Genomic DNA, 24,910 nt, shown 5'->3' with positions numbered 1-24,910 from the left:
CAAAACAGTGCTGAAGAAAATAAATGAGTGTTAAGTTGCATGGAGACAATGAGAAATGGTTTTACATATCAATCTTACATGTTGGTGTATTAGGTCAACTGTATTCCAAATCAGAAAGCCAATGAAGTTTCAACTAGAATAGGGAACATTAAACTGCAAATACTTGTTTCAGTCCACTGTAGGAATAACTGTTTATTTTGCAACAATTTTCAGAAAAAGGTAGAGGAAAACAGAAACCTGATGCCATAACAAACTGAAGTCCAGCAGTGACACTCTGAGGGTGGTTCCAAAGGCCACACATCACCACACACCCACTGCTGCAGATGCTACTAAGTCTTATTTAAGCAGCACTCAGCATTGCAGGCAATGGTCAGGCAGCACAGGAATGATTTCATAAATACAACTGTAAAATGTCACCCTAAAAGCCATCTATTTGCTACAATCTGTAGGCTGCCATCAACACAACTCGATAGACCACTATTTCAAAGTTCATACACAGGTGTTTCAGCCTTTTAAAAAAAATTATTTCTGGTTGCACTTAGTTTAAATTTAGGTGCTAGCACACAGCATTCATTGCTGGTAGTAAAGTACCCACAGCTCCAAACTCAGTTTAATCTCTGCAGAGTGACAGGAGGGCAGCACCGTGGCCTATCTCAGCTCAGTTCAGAGGAATCACCTTCAGTAGCACCCACAGTTGTAAATAACTTCAGAGTTTTATACTATGGTTATTACATATTGCAAGTGTCTCTGAACATTAAGGGTTTCATATTTCTGCTGTACAAAAGCTTTGTCAGGAAGCTCTGTGAGAAATAGTCTTGAGAAAGTTTAGCCTTTGCCTGCCAGATTCCCAGTCTGAAGCAGAGCTGAGGGCATCATTCACTCGCATAACATGAGGATTAAATACTTTGAAGTCCTCTGACTGATAACACAACAGATAGAAGGAGTTTTAAATTTATCTCAGACTTATCTTTTTGTCTTCCAAATCAAAGGAGGTTGCCTGGCCATTTGTCACTCAGACTTGCACTATGATTCCATCTGTGGGACAAATAATCCAGGCCTATCCACTCATGGCTGTTTAGCAGATTTGCCAGTGCCTGGGATTAAGACCTAGGCATGCTGCTTTTTGTCTTCAACTGGGATTACAAAAGTTAAGGTTTATCATGTGGTCTCCCTGAGTCCAAGCCACTCTGCCTGACCTGCTCTACATACTGTAATCTCACTTGCTGAATTTGGCTTCATGCTATTTTGAACTGGTATTATTATTCAGTGATACAACCCAGCTTAGTTTTTTAATGGAGCATAAAGTTTTGCTATTAACTAATAAGCTCTTAAAAGCCTAACTTTGAGTCTAACATTTGAAAGAAATACTGAGCTGCAGAAAAGTCTTTCTGAAGCTCTGAAGAGATTATTGAAGATGTTACTGTATGGGTAGCAGTAGGGTCTGCAGCCTTAGTGCTAATAGTCTATACCAGACATATGCAGACAGAGAACTGTGGAATTAACCCCAATCAAGGGTTTTTACCTTATTCGACTTCTGGTTGTAGGGGTGACTGATGCTGTAGGAGAAGATGAGAGGGACAGCTGTGGTGAGGTGGTTCCCATTGCCATGAGAGATGCTGGAGAGGCTCCATCAGGTGCACTGATATCCCGTTTGATTTCTTCACTACTTCTTCGAGAGACTGAGGGGGGAAATGCCCACATATTTATCATTTGCAAACATAAAAACTTTCAAATGCTGCAATGAGCATTAGCTCAGAAACCAAGCATAGGAACTTATATCCTATATAGTATTCTAGGTTTCCACATTTTGCTCGATACTGGAATATCACTACTTCCTTTTGAAGGATTTAATCAATGAGAAAGAGTTTTAACACCCGAACATTTATTTTTCTCTAGTCCATGCAGTTATGTTGCGAAGCTTCAAGCAGTTAACAAAAAAAAGAGAACTAGAACAGTTTAGAGATGACAGCTGGTTTATTTCCATTTGATTTTAATGAAGAATTGGCATGTATGTGATGCTCTGGACGTTAATTAAACAGCATCAACAAGTATATCAGGCGTTGACCTGAGCCCATTCAGCCACATTCCACAGAGCTTGCTTCATTTTATCAAAGGAAATGATTTTCCTTTCAAAGGAAAGCAAAGCATTGTACTCTGTAAAACCAAATTTGGAATGGTTACATGTTCTCTACATGGAAGAGTTTCCAATCAAAAGTATGAGATTTGCAAACCAAAGCTGCAACTCTCCACATAAAGCAGAGACTTCTTTTCTAATCACCTGGGGGCAAATACACTGATTTATAAATACCAGGCACAAGAGGTTGGTTTGTTTTTAGGACAAATTAAAACCACATCTTGTAACCATTTACTCAAATATAAGTGGGGTTTTTTTAACTATATTTCTCTCAAATTAACTCTGCCTGGTTTATACAAAGTATCATTTTCACAGTATCACACTCTTTGTGCTATAATTTGTAAAGATTTGTTTTTAGAAGGCCCTGCTGATTCCGAGATAGCACCTTGATAGTAAATTAACACTCTACATAAACTTGCATTTAGCAAGTCTGTTTTTTTTTTAAAATCCAAAGTTAACATCTGATGTGCAGCAACCACTATCAGCAACACTTTCTATCAGAACATTTGTAGGTTATGCCAGTCACAGAACGAACTATTTTTAAATGACTCACTGCAAACATCTCTTGTCCTACAGGTAGAAGTTCTGCTATTGCCAGGTAATACATGAAAACATTTAGAAACATTAGATAATGGATACCAGTGCATTTCTCACTTAAAAAGAGTAATCCTCCCAGTTTAAACCATTGACAATGCTTTCCACAAACAAAATCGGAGTTGCTTAATTAGGAAAGGATAATGTGCTTCTCTGCCTCGCTCAAAAAAAACAAGACAATCCTACATCCAAGCAGTAAAAAGTAACAGTCAGAAACTTTCTTTCCTCACAACTCTTACATTCCAAAATTATGTGTAATACAAGGAAAGATGACATAGAAATCAACTGTTACATGCATGGTTCACACTCATCCATCTGACATGCTGGTGCAAGCATAGGCAACACTAAGGACACTAGACAAACAATTAGGAAAAAAAATCTCCTCAGTTCCACTTGAAGTAATAAAATAGAATATTATTTTACCACTGGACTTCAGTTTCTTTGCCCAAATACTTCAACAGAAAACTTGAACACTGAAAAATAAATTATTCCAAATATCCAAAGAATTTTCTTGACAAGAGCTTGATGGTCTGAAGACCAAAGTTCTCTCTTGACAAAGCAAAGGAGATATTAGTGCAGTGTTGAAATGAGAGTTCCCAATTTCATTAATAATGTAAAAACCATGGTGTTACCAGAGATAGATTTGGCACTTTCCATAGCAGGTACTCTCGGCAAGGATGCCGGGCGGCTGGTAGAGGATGTTCTCAACAAATGCTCTGCACAAAGGAAAAGACAAGAGAACATCACCACCAAGGATTCCAGTCCAGTGTAAGACATTTGGCTGTGACTCACACATCTTGCCTACAGTGCCTGAGTTTGGTTGTTTTAGTGAGAGCTAATGATTTTATCTGTATGAAAGAGAAGGCCTAAAATTGCTCATTAACAATGCAGTGCACTATGAATACACCATGACCTTCTCAATCCTTTTTCCCTAAGGCCTCTTGCTAATCCACTTGCCCTGGTCTATAAAAAAATGAAATGCTAAACCAAAAGACTGAGAAATGAACCCCATTTAGCATGTGGCCAGAAATATGCCATTCACAGTGTGTATTGGTAAAGCAGAGTGCTTTGTCCCTCAGGTGATCTCTTTTTCCCTGCTCTGGCTTGTTGGATTTTTTGGATTTTGGAGGGTTTCTTTATTAATTTCTTTATTATTACATAAACCCACACATTTTTTCTTTCCCTCCTCCATACAGGGGAGTCTAGAAGGTGCCTTTACATATTGTACAGAAAGATTAGCTCTGCCCACTGCCAATGAGTAAAAAAAACCTACAACAAAATTCATTTTCTGCAGCATCATGTAAAAACGATTCCCTATTAAAATAGTTTTTCATAGAAATATTCCTTCATATAAACCTTTAAACTGCATACAAAAGGTTTACATACTCCTCTGTAGAAGCACTTCCAAGGCAGTAATTTGAATGTAAAACCCCATGGAACTTAAGAACAAGGATTAAAACAAAGTGAAACTCCATTTATTAGTTGAAAACATGACATAAGAAACATACATTGCTGCAGAGATGTGTTAAAAATATATCTTTGTGACTGTAAACAGGAATTCTGTCTGGCACACTCACTACTGGAACAGTCCTGCTCCAAGGTGAACACAAAAGCATGTAAAGCACAGCACTCATTTGGTGTTTAAGCTTATGTCTACCCATGAACTCTGCAACAATTAAAGAATCCTGAATTATCTTCTTGGAAAGGCATTTCAATATTCCTAAAAATATCAAAGTTTCTAAAATTAAAACTGCAGCTGCATTGTACAAATAACCTCAGTATGGATTCAACAAAAGCAAGAAGGAAATCTGGCACATACAGACTATTATGAAGTGCTACAAAATAAAAAAAACCCAACCCTTTAGAAAACATCAGACCTCAGGAATACCAAATTGAGAGGAAATATTCCGCCTGGAGTCATATGGGGATTATCTTGAGAAACATCTACACACAAAAAGACCCTAATGCAGGCATAAATCAGAGAGCTACACCCAACACATGATAGCCATTCATTCTCACAGGAAGAGCACATTGTGAACAGTGCTCTGAGAGACAAAACAAAGCTCACAGAACAGGGAAATATTGGGAAATAGATAAATCAACACTCAATTCCATTCAATTTTTCATCTGCCTCTTGATGATTCAATACTTAAGAAGTTTACATTTTACTATTCACATGCAATGCAATGTGAACCATCATCCTTGTTTCATTTTGGGGGGGAGCCCACAGCGATAGATAACGTAACCCTAGAGGTGTGTACTTTTAATATCTGGAAGACAGCTGTGAGACACGTCCCTGAAATTATCTTATCTCCATTTTGCAAGAGCTCTTAGTTTATGCACACATTCAAAACTGTCAGAATAATGCCAAGTTAGCAGCATGCAACATGGTTTTGCTGAAAACTGAAGAAGAGCATCTTTAGGCTATGCCACCATGTGTGGTGAGACATGAGTAGTAACAACTTGAACACAAGATATTCTATGAAAATATTTTGACTTTTGTACATGACGTGATATTGCTTTGGACACTGAATGATTTAAAAAAGCATTATTAATAACATTGCTAAACCCAAAGTTTGAATGAACTTGACTCAATACCTTGCACAGGGATTTCGGCGTAGCTTGGCCGTTTGTCTGTCAGAGTGGCCAGGGGTTTTGAAGCTGAGATTGGCCCACTTATGGAATGCCTCTGGAATGGAAAAACACTTGTGTCAAACATAATCTGAAGGCAAAAAACCAAATGTGGTATTGCAGAATCAGTTTTAGAAACTCAGATATGACATTATCACTAATTTAAAAGAACTGAAAAACAAAAGAAGCTTTTAAAAAGCTTTTTAAAATGCTTTTTTGCCAATCTGAATATAAACACACACTATGCCTTGATAGTGCAACATTCACTTCTTTCAACTGAAGGCTGCTCCTCAGACCAATGTTATAAGCTGAGGTTGTATATTATCTTGCAGTTTTTGTACTGATTTTCACCTTCATCTGTATTTTGTTTGAACAAACCTGTTCTGGTTAAACTTGATGTGTTCAATTTAAACTATACAACCCTCTATATATAGCCAAGGTTTTACTGTTTGATTTGGGTTATTAACAGAAGCCTTTACAGCTCTGTGCCTCTTCCTGGAAAGTTGGGATAATGGTGTATTTGCTACAGTGACACAAAGTACTCTTTGCTAAGAGAAACCCTACTGAAAAAAAATGGGGTTTATTCAGAATGTCAAGAGCTTTGGTTCCCACCTATTTATTCCCACCTATGGATGCTCTGGGAACAACTGCAGAGAGATATTTTGTTACTTGTTTATCGAGTATGTAATAAAACACAAATATATTTTTTTTCTTTCTCAGATCACTTCAATTTCTGTTCTGCTCTAAACTAGCTAAGAACACAGCATTTCCTTTCAAGCTGCATGTGACATATTTAGCAATGCCTGGCTTCTAGCACCTTAAGGTGCAAGTATGTGATCACAGCCCTGCTAGGACTCACACACACAACTCAGCATGCACTGAAAAAGACTGAAATAAGCATTTTAATCTCTCACCAGTGAACTGCACAATGCAAAAATTACCCTTACAGTTACTGAAACTCAGATTCGGTTGCTGAAGACTCAGAGGATTGTCCACCATTATTTTAAATTAATCATTTCAAAGAGCCTATTGCAAATTACAGTTCATTCTTTATTCACTCTGCCCTTTCTATTAGATTCCAATACTTAATCATAATCAATCCACTAATGTGTTTATCCTGAAAACTCTTTCAGCTCTCCATCTGGCCCAAGATTAGATGGGAAGGTTAAATGAGTCTTAGCTTCATAAAATACTAAAGGTCAGTTGTTTCTCATGCCAAATTATGCAGGCAATATAGACAAATCCAAAATTGTGACTAAAACAAGTTTACAGTATATACTTTGCAGCATCCTTTAGCACAGGCAGGATTACTTACTCAACATTTAGAGTCAAACTACAGTTGTGCTTTTATGCTAGAAATCAAATGAAGAAAACAACTGCCAATATATAGCATGAAGAACTTCATCACTTCACATCCTGCATACATACTACAAAGATTATACCTTTACCTGTGCAGATGAAAGTGACTGCTGTGCTGAGCTGTGCACAGAAATGCCTACAACAGCTTCCCCTATTTCACACTTCCACTACCTTTAAAGCTCATGTCATCTACTTAGGAAATATTCTTGGTTTTTATAAGTCAAGGACAAGGACTATCTCTCCAAGTCAGAGCAAATTGGTTTTGTCCCCCATAGCTGGAAACAGTTAGAATTGTTAGGCAATGAAGTTAAAAGCAAAGTATTTCATTCTTGTTAGCTTTGAGACTGTCATTACAAAGACAGGGGAGTACAGAGCTTCAGCCAGGAAACCAGAGTATGTACAGAGCTGGATAACCATGTACCTTCATCACTTTCTCAGCTTCCGGATATCACTTAAAAACAAACATCCTTTACGGATATTGTCAGAAAGTGACTGTATTACTCAACTGATAACTTGCTGCCTATTGCTCTTGTCTCTGTTATAAAGCAAACTATTTGTCTTCTTGCTCCTGCTGACACTGCAGACAGGGCTTACTTGCACTGCTGCTAGTTCCTTATTACAGATCTTACAGAAGTAACATAGTGACTAACACACTGCAAACTAGAGGGAAATGAACCAACTAATGTTTATTTAGTTCCACCTACCATCATCTATGCATTAGTAGCAGTGCACAAGCCTTTTGGAGACACTTCAAATTTGAGAGAGAACTACAGCAGCATGAACTAATCCCTCAAACTCCAAATATGTTGCATCTGACACTTCATCCTTGTGTCTGCTGTCAGCTATGGAAGGAAAAATGGCCTTCATCCACTATTCAGGTACCCAATTCCTGATCACTTTGCACTGCAGTATGTAATTCATGTCAGCACACCCATACATGGCAATTTCAGAGCAAACGCAGGTTTGCACTTATGAAGTAGTTAGGCTATGGAAGTCTCTGACACTAAATTGCTTGAAGCCTGGAAGTTTATATGCTCAAAGCAAAACAGGACATTCAGTCGTGACCAATAAATCTGAAACCACATCTGCTTAGAGAGTCCTCCAGCTATGAAACAGAAAAAGAAAGTACTAAGGGAAAGCAGCAGATATACTCCCTTGTCATTAGTATTCCTCCCTAGGCATCTGCTTTGGTCACTCCCAGTGGCATTCCAGACCAGCTAAGCTTCGGGCTAACCCAGCAGGCTTGTTTTCACATTCTCAAGAGCATTCTCTTCATACCTCTCTTCCTAAATTGTTTTGCAGTACTGCTAAGAGCCACAGTAAAACACAGCTATGTTCCACTGCAGGCTTGGACCTGAAGCCAGAAAGGATTTTGTTTGTTTTCAATTGCAAAATGCATCCAAGAATATATTTCCTTATACATACACACACTCCTGTAAAGAAAAACAAACCAAGCAAACAAAAACTCTTCAAGACTGAGGAAATTCATGACCCAGTCCAACACAAAGACAAAGCACATGTTGATGCATCTGTATGTGGAGAATCTTTTTTGCAACCAATCTATCTTATCATAATATCAACACTGTGCCAGTTGCTCAGTAGGTGCCCATGTAAATATTTCCCCTGTGATAGCATTTAAAAGCAACTGAGATTAATGATAATAAGCACTATAACACCCATATGGAGATCAACCCTTCCACCTTTTCTCAGAACCTTAAACCATCAAAGACTTCTGTAAGGTAGGAGACAACAGGTCAACTCACATAGTGATTGCTTCTAAAAATCTTGCTGTTCTATTGCAAGAGAGCAGAAACACAGACAAAAAGTGTTTTTAAAATTGCATAGAACTCAACAGTATAAAACAAGGTAGTAATATGAAAACAAAAAAGGAAGGGATCATGAAAATTGCTTTGAACCCAAACCCCTTCTCTCTCAAGCAGTAAATAGGCTTGAAATGCAATTTACATAATTGAGGTCACAAAACCCAGTTGCATTCTTAGTAATTACAAGCACTTTCAAGAAAACCACCTATCTTCAAAAAGACAAGAGAAGCTGTTTTCATTTACAGGCCCTCCCCTTTGTTTTCCAGGCAATGCTTCCCACTAATGAGTATCCAGCTGTTAATGACTTAGTCCCATATCAGAAGTGGAATTCAAAATTCAAGTACTTCTGGCAGATCGAGATCATCAAGCAAGAGCTGTAAACCTGAGCAGGTCTGCAGTATTCTAAGAGATTACTTTGGTTCATGGTTAATTTACAGGTAAATAAAGTGAAATAAGCCTTAGGCTTCATCAGAAAGTCTTCTGTCTGCCAAAGCTCTCTCTGGTTTAGCCCTACAGAAGATGAGCTTGAGTCTGCCTCCTCCTACGAGAGCACAGAAATAAACAGAAATATAAAGACAGATCAATAGGAACAAAGCATCTGTCAGAGAACTTGTCACATTTAACTAATTTAGAAAAGTGCTGTCAAGAGTGACTGAACCACAAGAAGTAGCAGAAGCTCTCCCAGAAAAACATTTACTTCTTTCTCTTTGCTTTGAGGCTATCTATTTGTTTCATGAAATTCAGTCTTAAATGAATAAAAGCTGCACTAGTGTGAGCACAGAACAGTCAGTCTGTTCCAGGTATTGTTCCCTCAGGACTAAAAGCTAATATGGATATAGAGTCCTCAGTTCACGCAGAGAGAATTTATTACCAAAGCATTATGCTGACCTACAGTAAAAATCAACTTTTGGAACCTCTAGTTAGCAATATCCTGAAGGCAACAGGAGAATTACTAATATTGAAGGAGTAAAACACATGGTACAGTCTTTGGTTTTTCTTTATGAATCTGGTCCCATCTGCTTTTGTCCTTGAACTTGTTGGCTTTTGCTAAAATCGCACATCACACAGGAAGTGAGATAACAAAACCAGTGATGATCTACAAAGCTGAGCATTAGAGTCCTGATGATGCCATCTCAGTGCACTCAGGCAGCAGCTGAGCAAAGGGACAAAGCTTTAGAGGGGACAGGACAAAAGGCACAGCATAATCACCCACTGGCCAAACTCTAACTCAGTACAAAATGAACAATGATGATAACTTCACAATTATTTGATTTCTCTCTGGTCAGACCTATATTGAAAGCTGATGCACCATGGGAGACACTTACACTGATGATTGCTGACAGGTCCTGCACAGACCCCAGAGCACTGCCCAAAGGGGATTATTGCTGTTTCCGTGCCAGGCACAGGGCTAAGACTGACAAACAGCAACTCTAAAACTAAGGAATGCAGATAAAGTTTTCCTCTGATGCTTTTCAGTAGCACAGGAATAGCAGTGGTTGGGAGTATTTAACAAGAACTTCCAAATTATACCAAATCTTGTATTCACAACGTGGATCCCAGTGAGAGATTCTTTTGTTAGACTGAGCATTTAAGTAATTACTTACTTAACGCAACATTTTAACACTATTTCCCCACAGAGTCAGCCAATATTTGATATTACCACCTGTACCTTCACAAAGAAGGATAAAGTGCAGTCAGAAAACACCTACCTGCATAGGGGATACAGCAGCAGCTGGGGGAGTTTTCATGGGACTTGGGCTCAGGGGGGTGCGAGGAATTGTGGCAGCAGCAGGGCTTGGAACTAGCAGAAACACAGAAAGGAAGCCATAGTGAGCATGACACTGTTTTGCAGAGGAACAGGAGACTGTTATAGCCAACTCTCACCTTGTACTTTACATTTCTAGTTTTGCCAGATCACATCTTTCAGAATTTCAATTAGTAACTGACTGAAAAGTCATTTGAAAGTATGCCTACACGTTTACTCCTCTGCAATTACACTCATTTTCTGTCTTTCTATCATCCACAGTAAAAGCCTAAGTTTACTGGGGGTGGACAAGGCTAAGGTGCAGGATACTATTACCTTGGCAGATGTAAATGGTGGCATTACTAGTTCTCTGATCTCCAGGTAATTACAGAGACAGCAGCAGGCTCCTGGCTCTGCCAGTAAGACAGGAAAGATAACCTATAATACCTGCTTCTCCTTTCTAGTTTGTAATCAAAGTCCACAAGTGCTAGGTATTATTATGTCTTACATTTTGGGATTAAACAAGTAACATGCTTAGAAATGTATGAAAACAGACAAATTCTAAATTGGTGACTCAGTCATCTGATTATTTAACAGCATGATTAGACATGCATGCTGAGGAAGAAGGCAGATATCAGCTTGAGATAAAAGATTCAAAAGAAGGGAGAGACTGTGGCAAGAAAGCACCTTTCTCCAACAGCAGATTAAAAAAACATTCTAAATTAACACTCAAAGTAAAAAACTGTAAATACCTATAAACAAAGAGAACAAGTATGTAAATAGAACCATTTATAGAATCACCAAATAACACAGAGATGCTTCTGTATCTTTAACCTTCAGGTTATAGGCAATTAAAAGTAGATTTGCTGTGCCCAGGACAGTAGTGTAAGTCTCTCTGGTCACTTAGTCTATTTGAGACCAAGCCTTCTTACATCAGAGATATACAGTGACATAATTGCACATGAAATTCAAAACCCAAAGACCTGGCAAGGGAAATACTTTAATCCATATGGGTCTCATATGTAGTCAAAGCTAAAACCAAAGTATTTCTCATTTCAGGCTAATTACTTGGATTCTTCATTTTGCTCCTCTGAAGAACAAGAGCACTTGTTTCCACAATAAGAATCATAGTAGAGTCCATTGTCTTGACAGTGGGACCTCTTTCATTTTAGAAAATATTCCCTATATATTTGAATAGTGGTACTGGCTGGATCTTACTTTTAACTTTCATCAGTGCTCTGAGTATAAGAATATGTTATTAAAAGAAATAAACTCAGCTGCAGCTATTACATGCCTTTTAGAATGCTTAATTTGGTACATTAAGTTCACATTTTAATAATCAGGCTGAAATCAGCTGTGCTTACAGCTATAATTATGTGTGTCATATGTGTTTATGTATTCCTAATATACAGGAGCACTGAATCAAAGCATCTAGCATATGAGTCACTGGCAATGCGACAGTAAAGAAAAAATAAAGGCAAAAAAGGATGCTTGCACTGAACTGCAGGGAACCATCTGTTCTGCAATGCAGTTTGGGGTGGTTTGTTTCAACCATCACTTATAGGGCATGGCTATCAAATAACCTAGCTTTGAGCTAGCTGAACCCTCAGAACTGACCATGTCATCATATGCAAAAAGGTAACTCGGTACAGCTGCCACACAGGTTGTTTAGCTCACCTTGGGAGGCACTGTCAAACGACTTGATGAGTGTTTTTACAGTAGGAGTTGGCTCTGAGGAGGTGGATGATCTGCGACTCAGGCCCATTCCTTGTCTCAGAGCTGCCAAATCTCTCTCTACAGCATTCATGTAATTGTACACTCGACCACGTTCTTCTTCCTGCCTGAAATCAATATACAGCTCATTTAAGGTATTTAAAAAACATTTTAACATGCAAAGGTTTTTTTTAAAAATCAACACAAATTTGATGCTGAATTAAAGTCAATGGGCCAAATCGACCATTACATTAACCTAGTATTCTTTCCACTGTAATTCAGAAATAGATTGTCAACCTAAACTAGCACTAAGTTCTTACTATTTGTCACCATCAGAGCTTAGCATCTGGTGAAAAGTCTATCAAACCAATGCTCGATTTAAGGCTTAATTCCTGCTCCTAACTCTCTCACACAGACATGGATGGAAAAAATTTAGCCTTAAGGACTCCACTACTTCACATGAAAACAATCATCTCAGAGGGGAGAAGCTTTTTTTTTTCCCCTGCATAAAAGGAAAACAATTTTAGTCAATACTCAGGAGGTAGGAATATTTCTGGCTTACATCTCTAGGCAGCACATGAATCCATTTCGTAAAAAAATTTGATTTTTAGTACAGAATATTTATGGCTATTGTATTCAGTGTCACTCATAAGGCAAGAACTGTTTGAAGCAACCTAATTTATCCACTCTGAAATAATTATATATTGACTTATATTTGCTTCAGACACTGTAATAGATTTTCCTAACACCTTCCCTCCAATGCAGTACCTGTATCACTTCCAAGGAAGCTGATTCAGTTGTCTGCAGTAAATCAAATGTCAAAAGATGCTTGTATACAGGTAAAAATTATTATACTGACTGGAACCAGCAAGCCAGTCCATAAGTGCAACTGGAACCTCAAAGGTTCACTTGCAAGTAGTAACTGAACAATTATAATTCTGGCTGAAATGTATCTGTGGTAAGAATTGTTCACATTACTTAGTTTGGTGATCTTCACATAAGATGCCTTACACCCACCACTCATCCAGCCAGATAATTTTTCACTTTCAGTGTAATCAGTCTGCTCTTCCTACCTTCAGCTTTTCCCCAATTCCACAGCCTGTGTTATCTCCTATCCTACTGCAGACTGGGTTAAATGTAATGTATCCTATAAAATTCTTGTTGACATGGAAAAAAATTTATTATATACACATCACGAACATCATTACTGTAATTTTCAGCTACAAATGTATTTGATCCCTGGAAACAATGTAGTTAGGATTCAAATGGTGCTGTCCAAGATGTTCCTACTTGAGGACTTTAATATTCTGAAAGATATATAACTCAGTTTCTAACTAACTGGAGCACCTAATACATAACCACATCATGGCTGGAATTATATTCATTTTAAATGTTTTCTATACACAAAGCATCTCTAATTATCAGTGGAAAGAAAAGAGAACAAGATACATGCAGAATGAGGTGAAGGCTTCTTCTCAGGTAAAAATGCAGCTACGTTTTTAACCATACCAAAAGCCTTAGCTGCTAATGAGAAACATTAATGATGGGACAGAAAAGCCAACGCTGTTGGGTTTTCACACCGAGGGAAGTGAAATCATGTCTAGCTGTTAAACTGGAAAAATCCTCCACTTCAACTTGGTTTTGTAAAAGCACCAAACTGAATATCCATGGATGGATTAAACGGAGTATAAAGAAACAAATACTGTTCTAAGTGTACCTACTTTGACTGCTGAAAGGCTGCATAAAGCAGCTTGCTGAAATACAGATCCTCACAGCCAGAGGATCTATGAACTTCTAGAGTCTCAATAACAGTGAAGATACTGCATTTCCAAAACTGTGCCTCCCAGACAAAGGAGACCACAGCCCTGTTGTCATTCACATACTTGCGTGACTTTATTTCCTCCAGCTCCTTAGTGAGCTTCTCATTTTTCTCCTGAGCTTCGTGTAACCTGCGCTTCAGGTCCCCTATCTCCTCCTGGGCCTCAGACTTGATATCGTTTGCTATAACCACTGCAGTCTGCAGATCTGCCTGGAACTGACGCCATTCTGCTGACTCCTCCTACAAGCAAGAGTTTGGAAGTTAAAAATAAACGTTATCCTTATTCTTCATAGTTTTCCTATGCTGCAAAAGGAAACAATTTACAGGAAGGACAAAGGCACTCATATGGCATCAGGCACAACCTAACTGACAATGCAAATTGAACATGTTGTGCTGGAAGTAACTAGATGACCAACATCATGAATTCCTTTTCCAGAAACAAATAAAATGTTCAAAGTGGAGGAGGAAAAAATGTAATATTAAGCTATGCATCAGAAGACACAGGAACATTTTTCTCCTGTGTCTTTGCGACTGAGAATTTTTCAGAAGTTATTGTTTGTTGGCTGTAGGTTAGGAAATATATTCCCATGATTTCTGTCTCCCAGAAATAATCATTTTAATGGTATTGAATCTAATCATATTATCTTTTCACAATTTCACGTGCACATCTTATGACATTCTAAGTTTACAATTTTTTGAGTTTTTAGGTTTTAACCTACCCGGAGTCTCCTGTGAAGATTCTTTATCTCTCTCTCCATGTCATGCTTTTGGTCCTGAAGTTTTTTAACTGTATCTGGAAAGAAAGTCAAATTCTCTGTAAGACTTTAGTCAGATCTATTTACTTGAAAAACAGTAACTGAAAAAACCTGCAAATGCTTTTGAAAACTTACTCGGAGAATACATTTTTCTAACCAAAGCCACCTGGAGAAACACAGTATGAGAAGAAATAATTTGACAGTGTGTTAACAGGTACAAGCTTCTCTGTGACTGGTGAGAGGAACAGCATAAGCAAACTCAATTCTTATACAAAATCCCCATTCACAACATGAAAATGACAAAGCAATAACAATGAGCAAATAAACAAGGTAGGTGATTTAACATGAAAGGATCCTAAAAATGTGGATGTCTAGTGGGTTTCCCTCCTCAAATGTAAACTGCAGCTACACAAAACCTTTTGATTCACAGGTTACTCCCTGCCACAAAGCAGCTGACATAACCCCCACAGCCTTCCACAGGGAGACAATTCTACTCCTGACCCCAAAGAATCTGACATTCCTGTCTATCAAGCTCCTACTTGAGGTCAAAGCAAGCTATATTTGCAGCAAAAGGCCAAACAGTGCATGAGCTCGTGTTATCAAAGAGATGTCCCCTAAATCTGTCAGCAGCTCCACCAAAGGGTGCACAGCCCGACCAGCACCAGCTCCTCACGGCGTCTGACAGACTGGCTGCTGCAATTATTGTTCAGCAGTTACTTTAGTCAATACACAATGTGACTGATTCCTCCATTCTTACAACTAAGCAGCTAACGAAGAAGAACACAGCATAAATTTCTAATTAGTGTGTCACTTCTCTGATCCTTGGATTCAAGGATGGTTTATTTCTATAGCATCACGTAGCTGTTTCCAAACGGTAAAAATGATGGAGCAACTGACTAAATGCATTGGTTTTGTCCAGGTTCAATATTCCAAGACATGCTGAAAATAAGTATTTTTCCTATATTTTAGCAATGTTCTTTCCACAACATGATTGAAAGTACCTAATACATTTAGGCTATCCAAAACCTTCCTCAACAGCCTCAAGTACAGGGACTTTTCATAACACAGTTAATTTCTTTACAAGAATGATATAAACCTCATTTGGCCTAAAAAAGGCTTGGAAAAGTTGAAACACTAAAATTAGGCAGATATTTCTGTATTTATCTCCTGCACATTTTAAGATGCATCCAGCTAATCAAAGATAAACCTAGCAGGGTGGGTCACACAAATCTCAAGCTACCATGATATTTAAGCAAAGCTCTTCAGTTTTTAGCTTGCCTCTGTACACACAACTTGTTTGAGGTGAAATCAGAACTGGGAGGGCAGCTTTAGGTCAAAGTTATAAAAGGTGCTCCTCCTTCCCCACCCTTTTTCCTTTAAACGTATCTGGAAACAAAATTAAGTCGATAATAATTTTCTCTTTCAAAGAAAATATATTCTTTAAAATAAAATTTGTTGTACTACTAAAAGCAAGCTACAATTCATCTAAAAATAACCACAAATCAGCAGCTATAAATGCACCCAGAGTGCCATTGTCTTGAGCTTTTGTGAGATATGAAACGCACCATTAAGTTTTAGTGTATTTATGCTTTGAAGTAAAACACAATGGTCTGAATATTCTGCAGGTACCATAAACAATACAGAGCACTTCACAGCAGTTGTTGGGAACAGTCTTCTGCCCCAGTCAACTAAAGAGATTTAGAAGAAAAAAAAAAAAGAAAATAATCCAAACCCACCAACTTGCAACTGAATCTGCAATGCAGTGAGAATTTAAGACTCATATAAATGATTTCACCTCTTGCAGCCTGAACTCCATTCTTTGCATTAGCCAAAAAAAGAATACTAACAATTAAAAAATGAACATCCAATTCACTTTTCCAACACTATGTTAGGAAAGGTCTAAATATGGTTACGTAAACATTTCATTTCATAACTGCTGTCAAGATCCTTTCCAAATGAGATATATCAGAGTTAAAAAGTGACACTGTCAGCTCCATAAAAGAACTATTTATTCACTGAACATTAGATATATCAACCTTCTTCCTCACCTACCCTTGTGCTAAAAGTTGACTGACGTAAGCAGTCACAGATGAGGAGAACCTCTATGCTTAGCACATGTACCTTGTACACATTATTTCCAGGCATCAGAAGCTGCATCTGACAGCTGGGAAGCTAACCTACAAATAACCATTTTCTGCACATCAGGAGACAAAGTTTTCCAAACAAGTTTCCCCACAAACACTTATGAACTGTTTGGGAGAATAACAGCTTTCTCTTCCCCCTTTAGTCACCAGGAATGACTAACGTGACAGCTGGGCTACCTGAGGGCTGAAAGTTTTGGGGAAGTCAGAAGTGAAACTCAGAGGCAACACGCCATCTAGTGCAGCTCCTGCCTCCCTCTCTCTGCCTGCCTTCCCTCCCCACCAGCTGCCCAGGCCCTTCCACTCCCACACCTCCACACACTCATCCCACTACAGGTTGTTTCAGCCCAGTGCAGTGCTGAGGATATAAAACATACAAATTATTCTAATATTTGTTTAGCCTTTTTATACCTTACAGAAGCACTATGCTTGAAAGTCCCACCAGTAACAAGTTCAGCTGCCACTCACTGCAGTTCCCACTGTGTCAGGAAGGACATGAGGAACACACAGTATGTTTTTGATCAATGCAATTTGCATTCTACTGTCCCAATCAAAGAGATTCCAGTTTCTGCAGGCAAACACATTGACAGCTAATATGTGACAGTTCACTATCCAGATTACTGTGCCAAATGTTTCATTTTAGGTTCATTGTGCCTCTTTTTGGTGTTTTAAAAGCCCACAAGGAAGCATGCCCTAAGTACCAGGGTTGGAGCACTTCCCATTCCTACATTACAATTTGTGTTGATTAACCATTAGATTGAATGAACACTCACCACCTCATCTATGAAGCATCTTTCTCCTAAGTGTAAAGTCTGTCTTTGGTGACTGCTTTAAGTGATAATTTCCCATCAATTACCACTGGGCATTTATCAGTTGTCTTGCCATGACTTTCATTCACTTACTAACTTTGTCATTAGGCAAATTCCTTCCTTGAAGGGTGGGTTATAATTCTTCATATTTTAAAATCTAAAATAAAAGGTCACTAAAGGTAACTTCTATGGGGGTTTTATTACACTTGATTATTTAGGCTGAAAACCCACTGTTCTTCTAACTAGTGCCTAAACCTACACTCAATTCTCCACATTTAAAAGCAAAGGCATTTGGCTGACAGAATACCAGAACTGGCCAAAAATCTGATCAGCCTAAGAGAACTTAGTACTCAAGATAAGCTTTTCTGTCACTTTAATATAAACTATTAGAATTCTGTCTTTTAAATGTTCTATGTACCTCTTCCAAGCCCCAGATCTTCCAAGATGTTGTTCTCTGCTGGCACTTAGAGGCTACCATGAAGAATCTCCTGTACAAGGTTCAGTTACAAACTCATAATGAACAGTGTTTTAACGTGGTCAGAAAAAAACACCCTTTTAAAATTTTTACAACCCTTCGGTTGCCATCCTCACATACTGCCACTAGATGCCTCTCTCCTTCCTGCTAAAACACTGCTTGCTTTCCTAAGGGATCACTCCAGGCCAGCAGCTACTACAGCCAAACTTTCCAAACTATTTCAAGAGCAATGAAAAACAATGACTGCTGCAATTTTTGCTGAAATTTCTGCCCTCGCAGCATTTTGTCTGCCTGAATTTGTACTGTTTTAAATGAAATACCTGACAGCTGCTTTGTAACCCCAAAGCAGAAGCATCTAAAAATTAAAGCTGCCTTTGTAATTGGGAATTACTATGCAGATACCTAAATATTTACCTGAGGTGCTGTTCCCTGTACAGATATAGTTCAGCTAACAGATAAAACAAAACCAGAAGAAAAGTGTTGAGCCTTTTTGAGTTTTTGCTACAAAATTATTCAGGAACAAAGAAAGAGCTGCTGTGTCTGAGCTCCTACTCCCTAGTCAATGTCTGTATTTTTAGCACAGGAAGATAAAAAATTTGCAGAATCAAACCATAAAACAACTTTGTAAAGAGATGCAGCAATTCCATTTCAAGATGAAGAAAGGTTGCTTAGGGACACCAAGCTCACAGCCACATGTCTGAAGATACCAAGCTTCAGTTGAATAAACAATTTATCTTGCTTAAGACACTACCTCTACCTGACAGCAGACCCATTTAAAACTCTTTCTGTGAATATTTCCCCTGTTGTTAGAAGGGATCATGCTTTGGGTTTTTTGCTGTCTTGTTTCAGCTTTGAATACCATGGAAAACTAGCAGATATTTGAATTCTGTGTAAATACAGCTTGCCAGAGTACAGATGCACAAGCTCTTATTTAGATGGAGACTAATTGCAGAATTCCAGCCCGTGGTAGGAATGTCTGAGCAGGTCCTTGAGATCAGAGAGGAAACTAAGGCACAGAGAGCTAGACAAGTATGAACTTCATTATAAGCCCCAACCATTTCTTGTACAGGGCAAAGAGTCAAGAGATTAAGTTTTATTCTCACTTGCCTGAAGTTTATCGCACTCATTTTAAGGTTCACAGATCAGTTTCATGACTTGAGCAAGTAAATACAGAAAGAGATATACATATCTCCAATACACCATATTGTCAAGTCAGCTCTGACACTTGTAACTTCCAGGGCCTCCATCCACTCATTTCTCCACTAAAAGCACCTTAGGTTAGTTGGGAGAAATCATTCATTACACACATCTCAAGTTACCTGGTAACTCCTAATGTGTGGGAACTTGAAAGAGAGAACATGTTTAAAAAACACAACCCCAAAACACTAAATCAATCATCCAGTCTCCAAAACGCCCAAGGAGCACACTATCATTAAGTCTGTAATTACATGCTTTTCTACTTTGAAAAACAACTTGAAAACAGTATTAGTAGATTTCATATTAGTTCTGAATTCACAGGTTTTCATTCCCACACCAACTACTAACTGGGACTGGAAAAGCAAAGCTGACTTCATTTTTTCCCCTAGTGTGCAACCCAGTCTGACTTGAATTCTGACATACAAAATTTAAGTGAACATATTTTCAATATTAGTGTTCTACTCAAGCTTTTCTTAAATTATCATTTCTCTCAAGAGAAAGTCATAATACTTACTCTCCAAATCAGATATGATGAGATTGTCATGAAGCTTCACAGCACGATGCTGTTCTACCTCATCCTCCAGCTCAAAGATCGTTTCTTTCATGTCACTTCTCTCAGTCTCTTTTTCATCTAGTTCAGTTCGAAGTTTTTCTAGAGTCACATTGAGATCCTCAATTTGTTTCTTGGCTTCTTCTTGGAACACTCGGTATTCATCTTCAACCTGCAGAAGAATGTATCTTACCATACTCAAACTGGCTGCATATTAAGCAAGCTTTTGGTTTTGTAACTACCACACTGACACCATTTCTGCAGCCAGAAAAGGTATAGAAGTGTAAATCTTTAACAATGTACAGTTATATTGCCCGGACCCAGACTTAAACTTCTTTATTCCCAAGCTGGATATATGAGCATTCCCCAGCTACTCTGACAGCAGTGCCTTGTACACAAGTGAAGCAACAATGCCTTAGTACCAAGGCTGTGGGCTCATGAGCAGATCCAGTGTAACATCTAGCTGCCATGGGAAAGGGACAGGCTGGTGGGGGAAACTCACTACCCCTTCTTCCTCTTGCCAAAAAAGAAAAAGCTTGCTCTCTTCTGTGCATCAAGTTTAGTGCTTGCTGGACCTGTGTGATGCTTCATTTCCTTAACCAAGCAGCAGGTTTCACATTTGTGTGTGAGATGTGCTAGTGAGTTGAAGCAGTTCTCAGAGGAGACTTGTGAGCTATTGAATTGAAATAAAAAAATACAGGGAAGGCAAGAGGTGGTTGACTTCTCCCTTTTAGGAGCAGGAGGAGAGGCTATTTTACCCTGCCTCATAAAACTGTAACAAAAATAACAAGCTGGGATCAGGGGCACAGGAACATTAACCCAACAGTGAAAATAGGAGGACAGAAAAACAAGAGAAATTAGGTCATGGCTTAGGCTAGACAAACACAGGCAGGCACCAAGTTTAATAGACAAAATGCTCTGCTTTTAAATCATCTGCTTCAGTGGTTTGTATTTTAATAGCCCTCTCCAAATTTAATTATTAAAATTATTTGGTTTTTCATCCCAAATTAAGGCTGATTCTAACTGGCTCGTGATCATGACTAACATGCAGCTAATATATAGTTCAGACATTAACTTCAGCATAATTTGTCTCATCAGAAAGACAGATCTTTAAATGCATATTTCAACTTATTAAATAAATGTTATTGTTTTTATATTAAATTATGGTAAATGCTTTCACTACACATATCTACTGCATAAATTAGTTATTTGAGACAAAATAGCTGTTTAAGAACTAGAAATATATACTTTGATCCAAAATCCAGTCAACACACAAAGTGCTCCTGGATGGGTCATTAGTAAAAACCAATGTGTATTTATCATATTTAATAAGAGATGACTAAAAGTTGTTTAAAAGTCTAGCAATATGTTTGGGTTTTTTTCTTTCCATTTAAAGTGAAAATATGGATTTAGGAGATGCAATTAAATTTGGTAAAATCTCTACCTCATTAGTAATTCTTGACTGGAGAAAGAAGTCACTTCTTTATTTATCATTAGATTATTCTCAATTAACTGAATCAACTTGTATAGTCTGAAAATTCAAAATATTCTCTCAATGCCTAAAAAAGCTCCTTCCAGTCATCAACAGCTTGGTTATCATTGCAAACATGGATTCCCAGCACTTTCTCCATGACTCCCTCTCCCACCAGTGTGGCACTAACTCCCTGAAACTCTTGCAGAAGGTATGCAATTTAAGCACTAAATCAGTACAGTATCTTAAATACTGTTTAAGTTTGGCCATTGAAATAAGTTGTGGAGTTCAAATATTTTTAAAATCTAACACAATTGTTATCCTGTAGCTCAGCATATCCATGTAACATTTTAAAACGCTGCCATCGTTTCCATAACAAAAGTTAAGAGAAAGTAATCAGTCCTAACACTGCTGCAATCCAATTAACCTCATAATTAATCCTTTAATTCCTAAAGAACTAGAGTGCCCAGTAACAAGTCACAGTGCACAGAGGATGTTAGAACAGAACAGTGTTTTAAGCACTACCTTAGCAATGGCATCTTGCAATCGATTTGCGTCGTTGCGCGTGTGTGCCAGCTCCTCCTGCAGACCACTGGCCAGGGTCTCTGCCTTTTCTTTATCCAGCCTCACACTCTCCAGCAGATCCTGGATATCTGATTTGTCTCCAGAGTTGTGTATAGAATACAGCTCAGCCACTTTCTGCTTTTCATGCTCTAACTGTGCTTTCAGCCTGTTCATCTCAATCTGGTCGCTGGCTACTGTGGCTTTGTACTCCTCTAAGGTGGATGCTAGTGCTGTTTTGCTTTTCTGCTCTGACTCAATAATCCGTTCCATGTGGTGATTTCGTTCTTTTAACGCCCCTATCATTTCTTGGGCCTCCTTGTTGTCTTGCTCTGCCATCTTCAAAGTGTTGCTTAGGTGCTGCTGAACACCCAAGAGCTGCTCTCGCTCAAACCGAGCGTTCTCTGCAAGGTCCATGTAACGCTGCTCTAGCTCCATGTAGCGACCACTTTTCATATCCTCATCGATAACGTAGGAAATATGGTGTTCATCTAACAGGGACCGAAAATACTCGATCTGACGGCTGAAGTGTTCTAGCTTGTCACTTTGCTGGCACAAAGACTCCATAAGGATTACTTTTTCCTCTCCAAGTCTTTCGTTTTCACTGTTTAGCTCTTGTGTTATTTGTTGCAAATCTGCAAGCTCTTGAAGTGTGGCTTGGAGCTCTTCAGCTGTACTGTGCTGGTTCTCTTCCATCTGATGTATCCGTTCTGTCAGACAGGCTACAGATACTTCACTGGCATTGCCACTGCTTCCCTTCCTAGATCTTTCTATACTTGGTACACCTTCAGACTCTGAAGACGATGGAGCATCTAAGGCATCATCGCTCGATGTCAGTGGCTGATAAACTTCACTGCACTCACTGTCCAAATTATCCATGGAATTACTGTGTTGGTTGTCCATCAGAGTGTTTTCATCCTGACTTAACAAGTCTTCCATTGATCCAGGAGCAGAACCTTCCACTGAAGATGTCAGAGTGCCACCACCATCGCTGTGGTTGCCAGCTGCAATCTCTGGACTCAAAGACTGATAGCCAAAGAGTTTCTCAGAGTTGTCCAGCCTTTGCTCCAAAGAAAAGCCCAATGCATTTAGTCTGTCTTTTAACATTCGATTCTCATTCTTCAGCTGGTTGAGCTCTTCTCGGATAGCAGTGTTTTGTTCCTGTAACTGCAGCAATGTCGACTCCACATCAGTTGGCTGATGGACAACAATGGCCTCTTTCTCTTCAGATTTTTCATCACCTTCAAGCTGCTCCTCATTGAGCCCCAGCTGAGCACGCATATCCCTCAGTTCACTTCTCAGATGCAAGATTTCCACATCTTTAGTTTTGGCTAATGTCAGAAGATCATTCACCTTTGCTTCCAGTGCAGCTTTGTCACTGATTTGATTGTCTGATTTGGACTTGCTCATTCGGACGTCAGACTCCGGGTTGGTGCGGCTCCGGGAGCGCTTTGCCAGTACCGTATCGCTTGTGCCCTGTCCTGCCAGGGGCAGCTTTTTGCTCTGGCTTAAGCGGGAACGATCACGGATTCTCTCTCTAGAAGAGCTCGACTCCTTATTGCCAGATGAAGTGCTACGCTTGGTTGTGGAACTTGTACCTGGATGTGTTTTGAAAGTTAGGAACATGAATTCAAAATACAGTTTGTCACAGCAGACTGTGCATTTTGCATCAGCAATGCAGTGGTTGATTTTCTGAATCACACTGGGAAATGCATTCCACAGCAAACACACCACATTCAGCATGAACCAGTGCAGTCAGGTTTTAATTCATACATGCTTTACCTGTATCTTGGAAATCAGTTAGACCTTGAAGTTTAACATTTCTAAGTTGCTTTTTTTTGTCTTAATAGCTTCTGATAAATTGTGCAAAAACTACATCAGTGAAAAAATTAAACGGAACATCCTCCAAAAAACCAGTTACATTATTAGGAACAGGAGGTGTGTGACTTGACCATGGTGTTACTGATCATTTAATGAGACAGCTTAGATCCTCGATAGATAAGATGAATATAAAGAGCCACCCAACTACCATCTTTAAGGATACAATATATCCATTTACCTGAAAGAGTTTTGGGTTTATTTTCCAAACTGTTCATGGTTGTCCCTGGAGCTGAAGATGCTGTTGATACACAAGTGTTCTTCTTGGCCTTGACACCATTGGTCATTGTCACTCCACCACCACCAGCCATCCCCGCTAAGAGGTCATCGTTACTCTTAGTCTGAAAGGGAAGAAGCATCTTTAAGACAGCTGACTGAGAAGTCTGCACAGCCAACATTTCTTCTGTTAAAGATTCCATCAGTTTAAAAAGTACATATTTGTCTAGTCATGTGTCTATGCAAGAATGCTGAAAAGTGTAACTGCACTGCACAGAGGGGGTAAACTGAAATGGAACATTAACTCCTTACATATGAGTGACTATAAAAACTGAGTTTTCTCTCTCCCAGAAAAAATTCTTAATGTTTCAATGCCAAGAAGAAAAAAATAATTAAAGCACAGTAACACAGTACAGAGTTAAACTTCTCCATTCTGATTGAAAGTTTACTTATGTGTAAAAATGAAGACAATTTGTAGGTAATTAAATCACCAAACACTAGGAAGTGAGAATAATGTCCTTCAGTAGAACATGATCAAATGTTTTCTGTTGGACAAGTTCACAAGAAAACAACCAAACCAAAAAACAAAATCAATCCAGCATTAACAAAATACCCTTTCTAGCTCAAAATACTAAGCTAGGTCCTTGCCTTGCTTTCATGCTATTTACTAGGCACTCTCAGAGATGAGATATTTGTCCGATGGAGTTTTTGCCTAACCTCATGATTGTTCCTGAAACTACTGTTAGCCACGAACGTTGCCTGGAATGTGACAAGGCAGTCAGCAGAGGATTCTCAACAACCAGACTCCCAAACAGAGAGTACATCTTTCAGAATGAAGCAAACTCTAGAAATACTAAGCTCTTAAGCATTAATTGGCAGACTTAGAGCCTTTCAAATGCAATTTTTCAAATGATGAAACAATCAAAATACGCTCAATATTTTTCCTGTTATATAGGCATGAAAAATTAAAAGAAAACAGCTGTTAGCAGCATTCCTTGAGTAACTGTATTATTCAGCTGGATAACACATTTGAACCCTCA

General features: G+C 38.7%; 1 protein-coding gene across 3 annotated transcripts in view; it reads right to left on the bottom strand.

Moving 5' to 3' along the window:
- Positions 1–24,910, bottom strand: part of SPECC1L (sperm antigen with calponin homology and coiled-coil domains 1-like) — a 45,685-nt gene that overhangs the window by 16,292 nt on the left and 4,483 nt on the right. For 2 of the 3 annotated variants that reach the window (XM_009075465.1, XM_009075464.1), the window contains exons 2-11: positions 23,836–23,995; positions 21,741–23,374; positions 19,709–19,916; positions 14,537–14,610; positions 13,882–14,057; positions 11,963–12,126; positions 10,251–10,342; positions 5,327–5,417; positions 3,361–3,444; positions 1,523–1,679 (exon numbers count right to left, since the gene is read on the bottom strand). In XM_009075465.1, coding sequence (XP_009073713.1) covers positions 1,523–1,679; positions 3,361–3,444; positions 5,327–5,417; positions 10,251–10,342; positions 11,963–12,126; positions 13,882–14,057; positions 14,537–14,610; positions 19,709–19,916; positions 21,741–23,374; positions 23,836–23,995 — 2,840 coding nt within the window. The remainder of the gene's footprint in view (positions 1–1,522; positions 1,680–3,360; positions 3,445–5,326; positions 5,418–10,250; positions 10,343–11,962; positions 12,127–13,881; positions 14,058–14,536; positions 14,611–19,708; positions 19,917–21,740; positions 23,375–23,835; positions 23,996–24,910) is intronic. The other variant, XM_009075463.1, reaches the window with a different exon arrangement.

This window comes from Acanthisitta chloris, unplaced genomic scaffold (genome assembly GCF_000695815.1).
Source record: "Acanthisitta chloris isolate BGI_N310 unplaced genomic scaffold, ASM69581v1 scaffold25465, whole genome shotgun sequence".
NCBI lineage: Eukaryota > Metazoa > Chordata > Aves > Passeriformes > Acanthisittidae > Acanthisitta > Acanthisitta chloris.
Note: the sequence above shows the minus strand (reverse complement) of the source record. Positions and strands in the feature narration are given on the sequence as shown.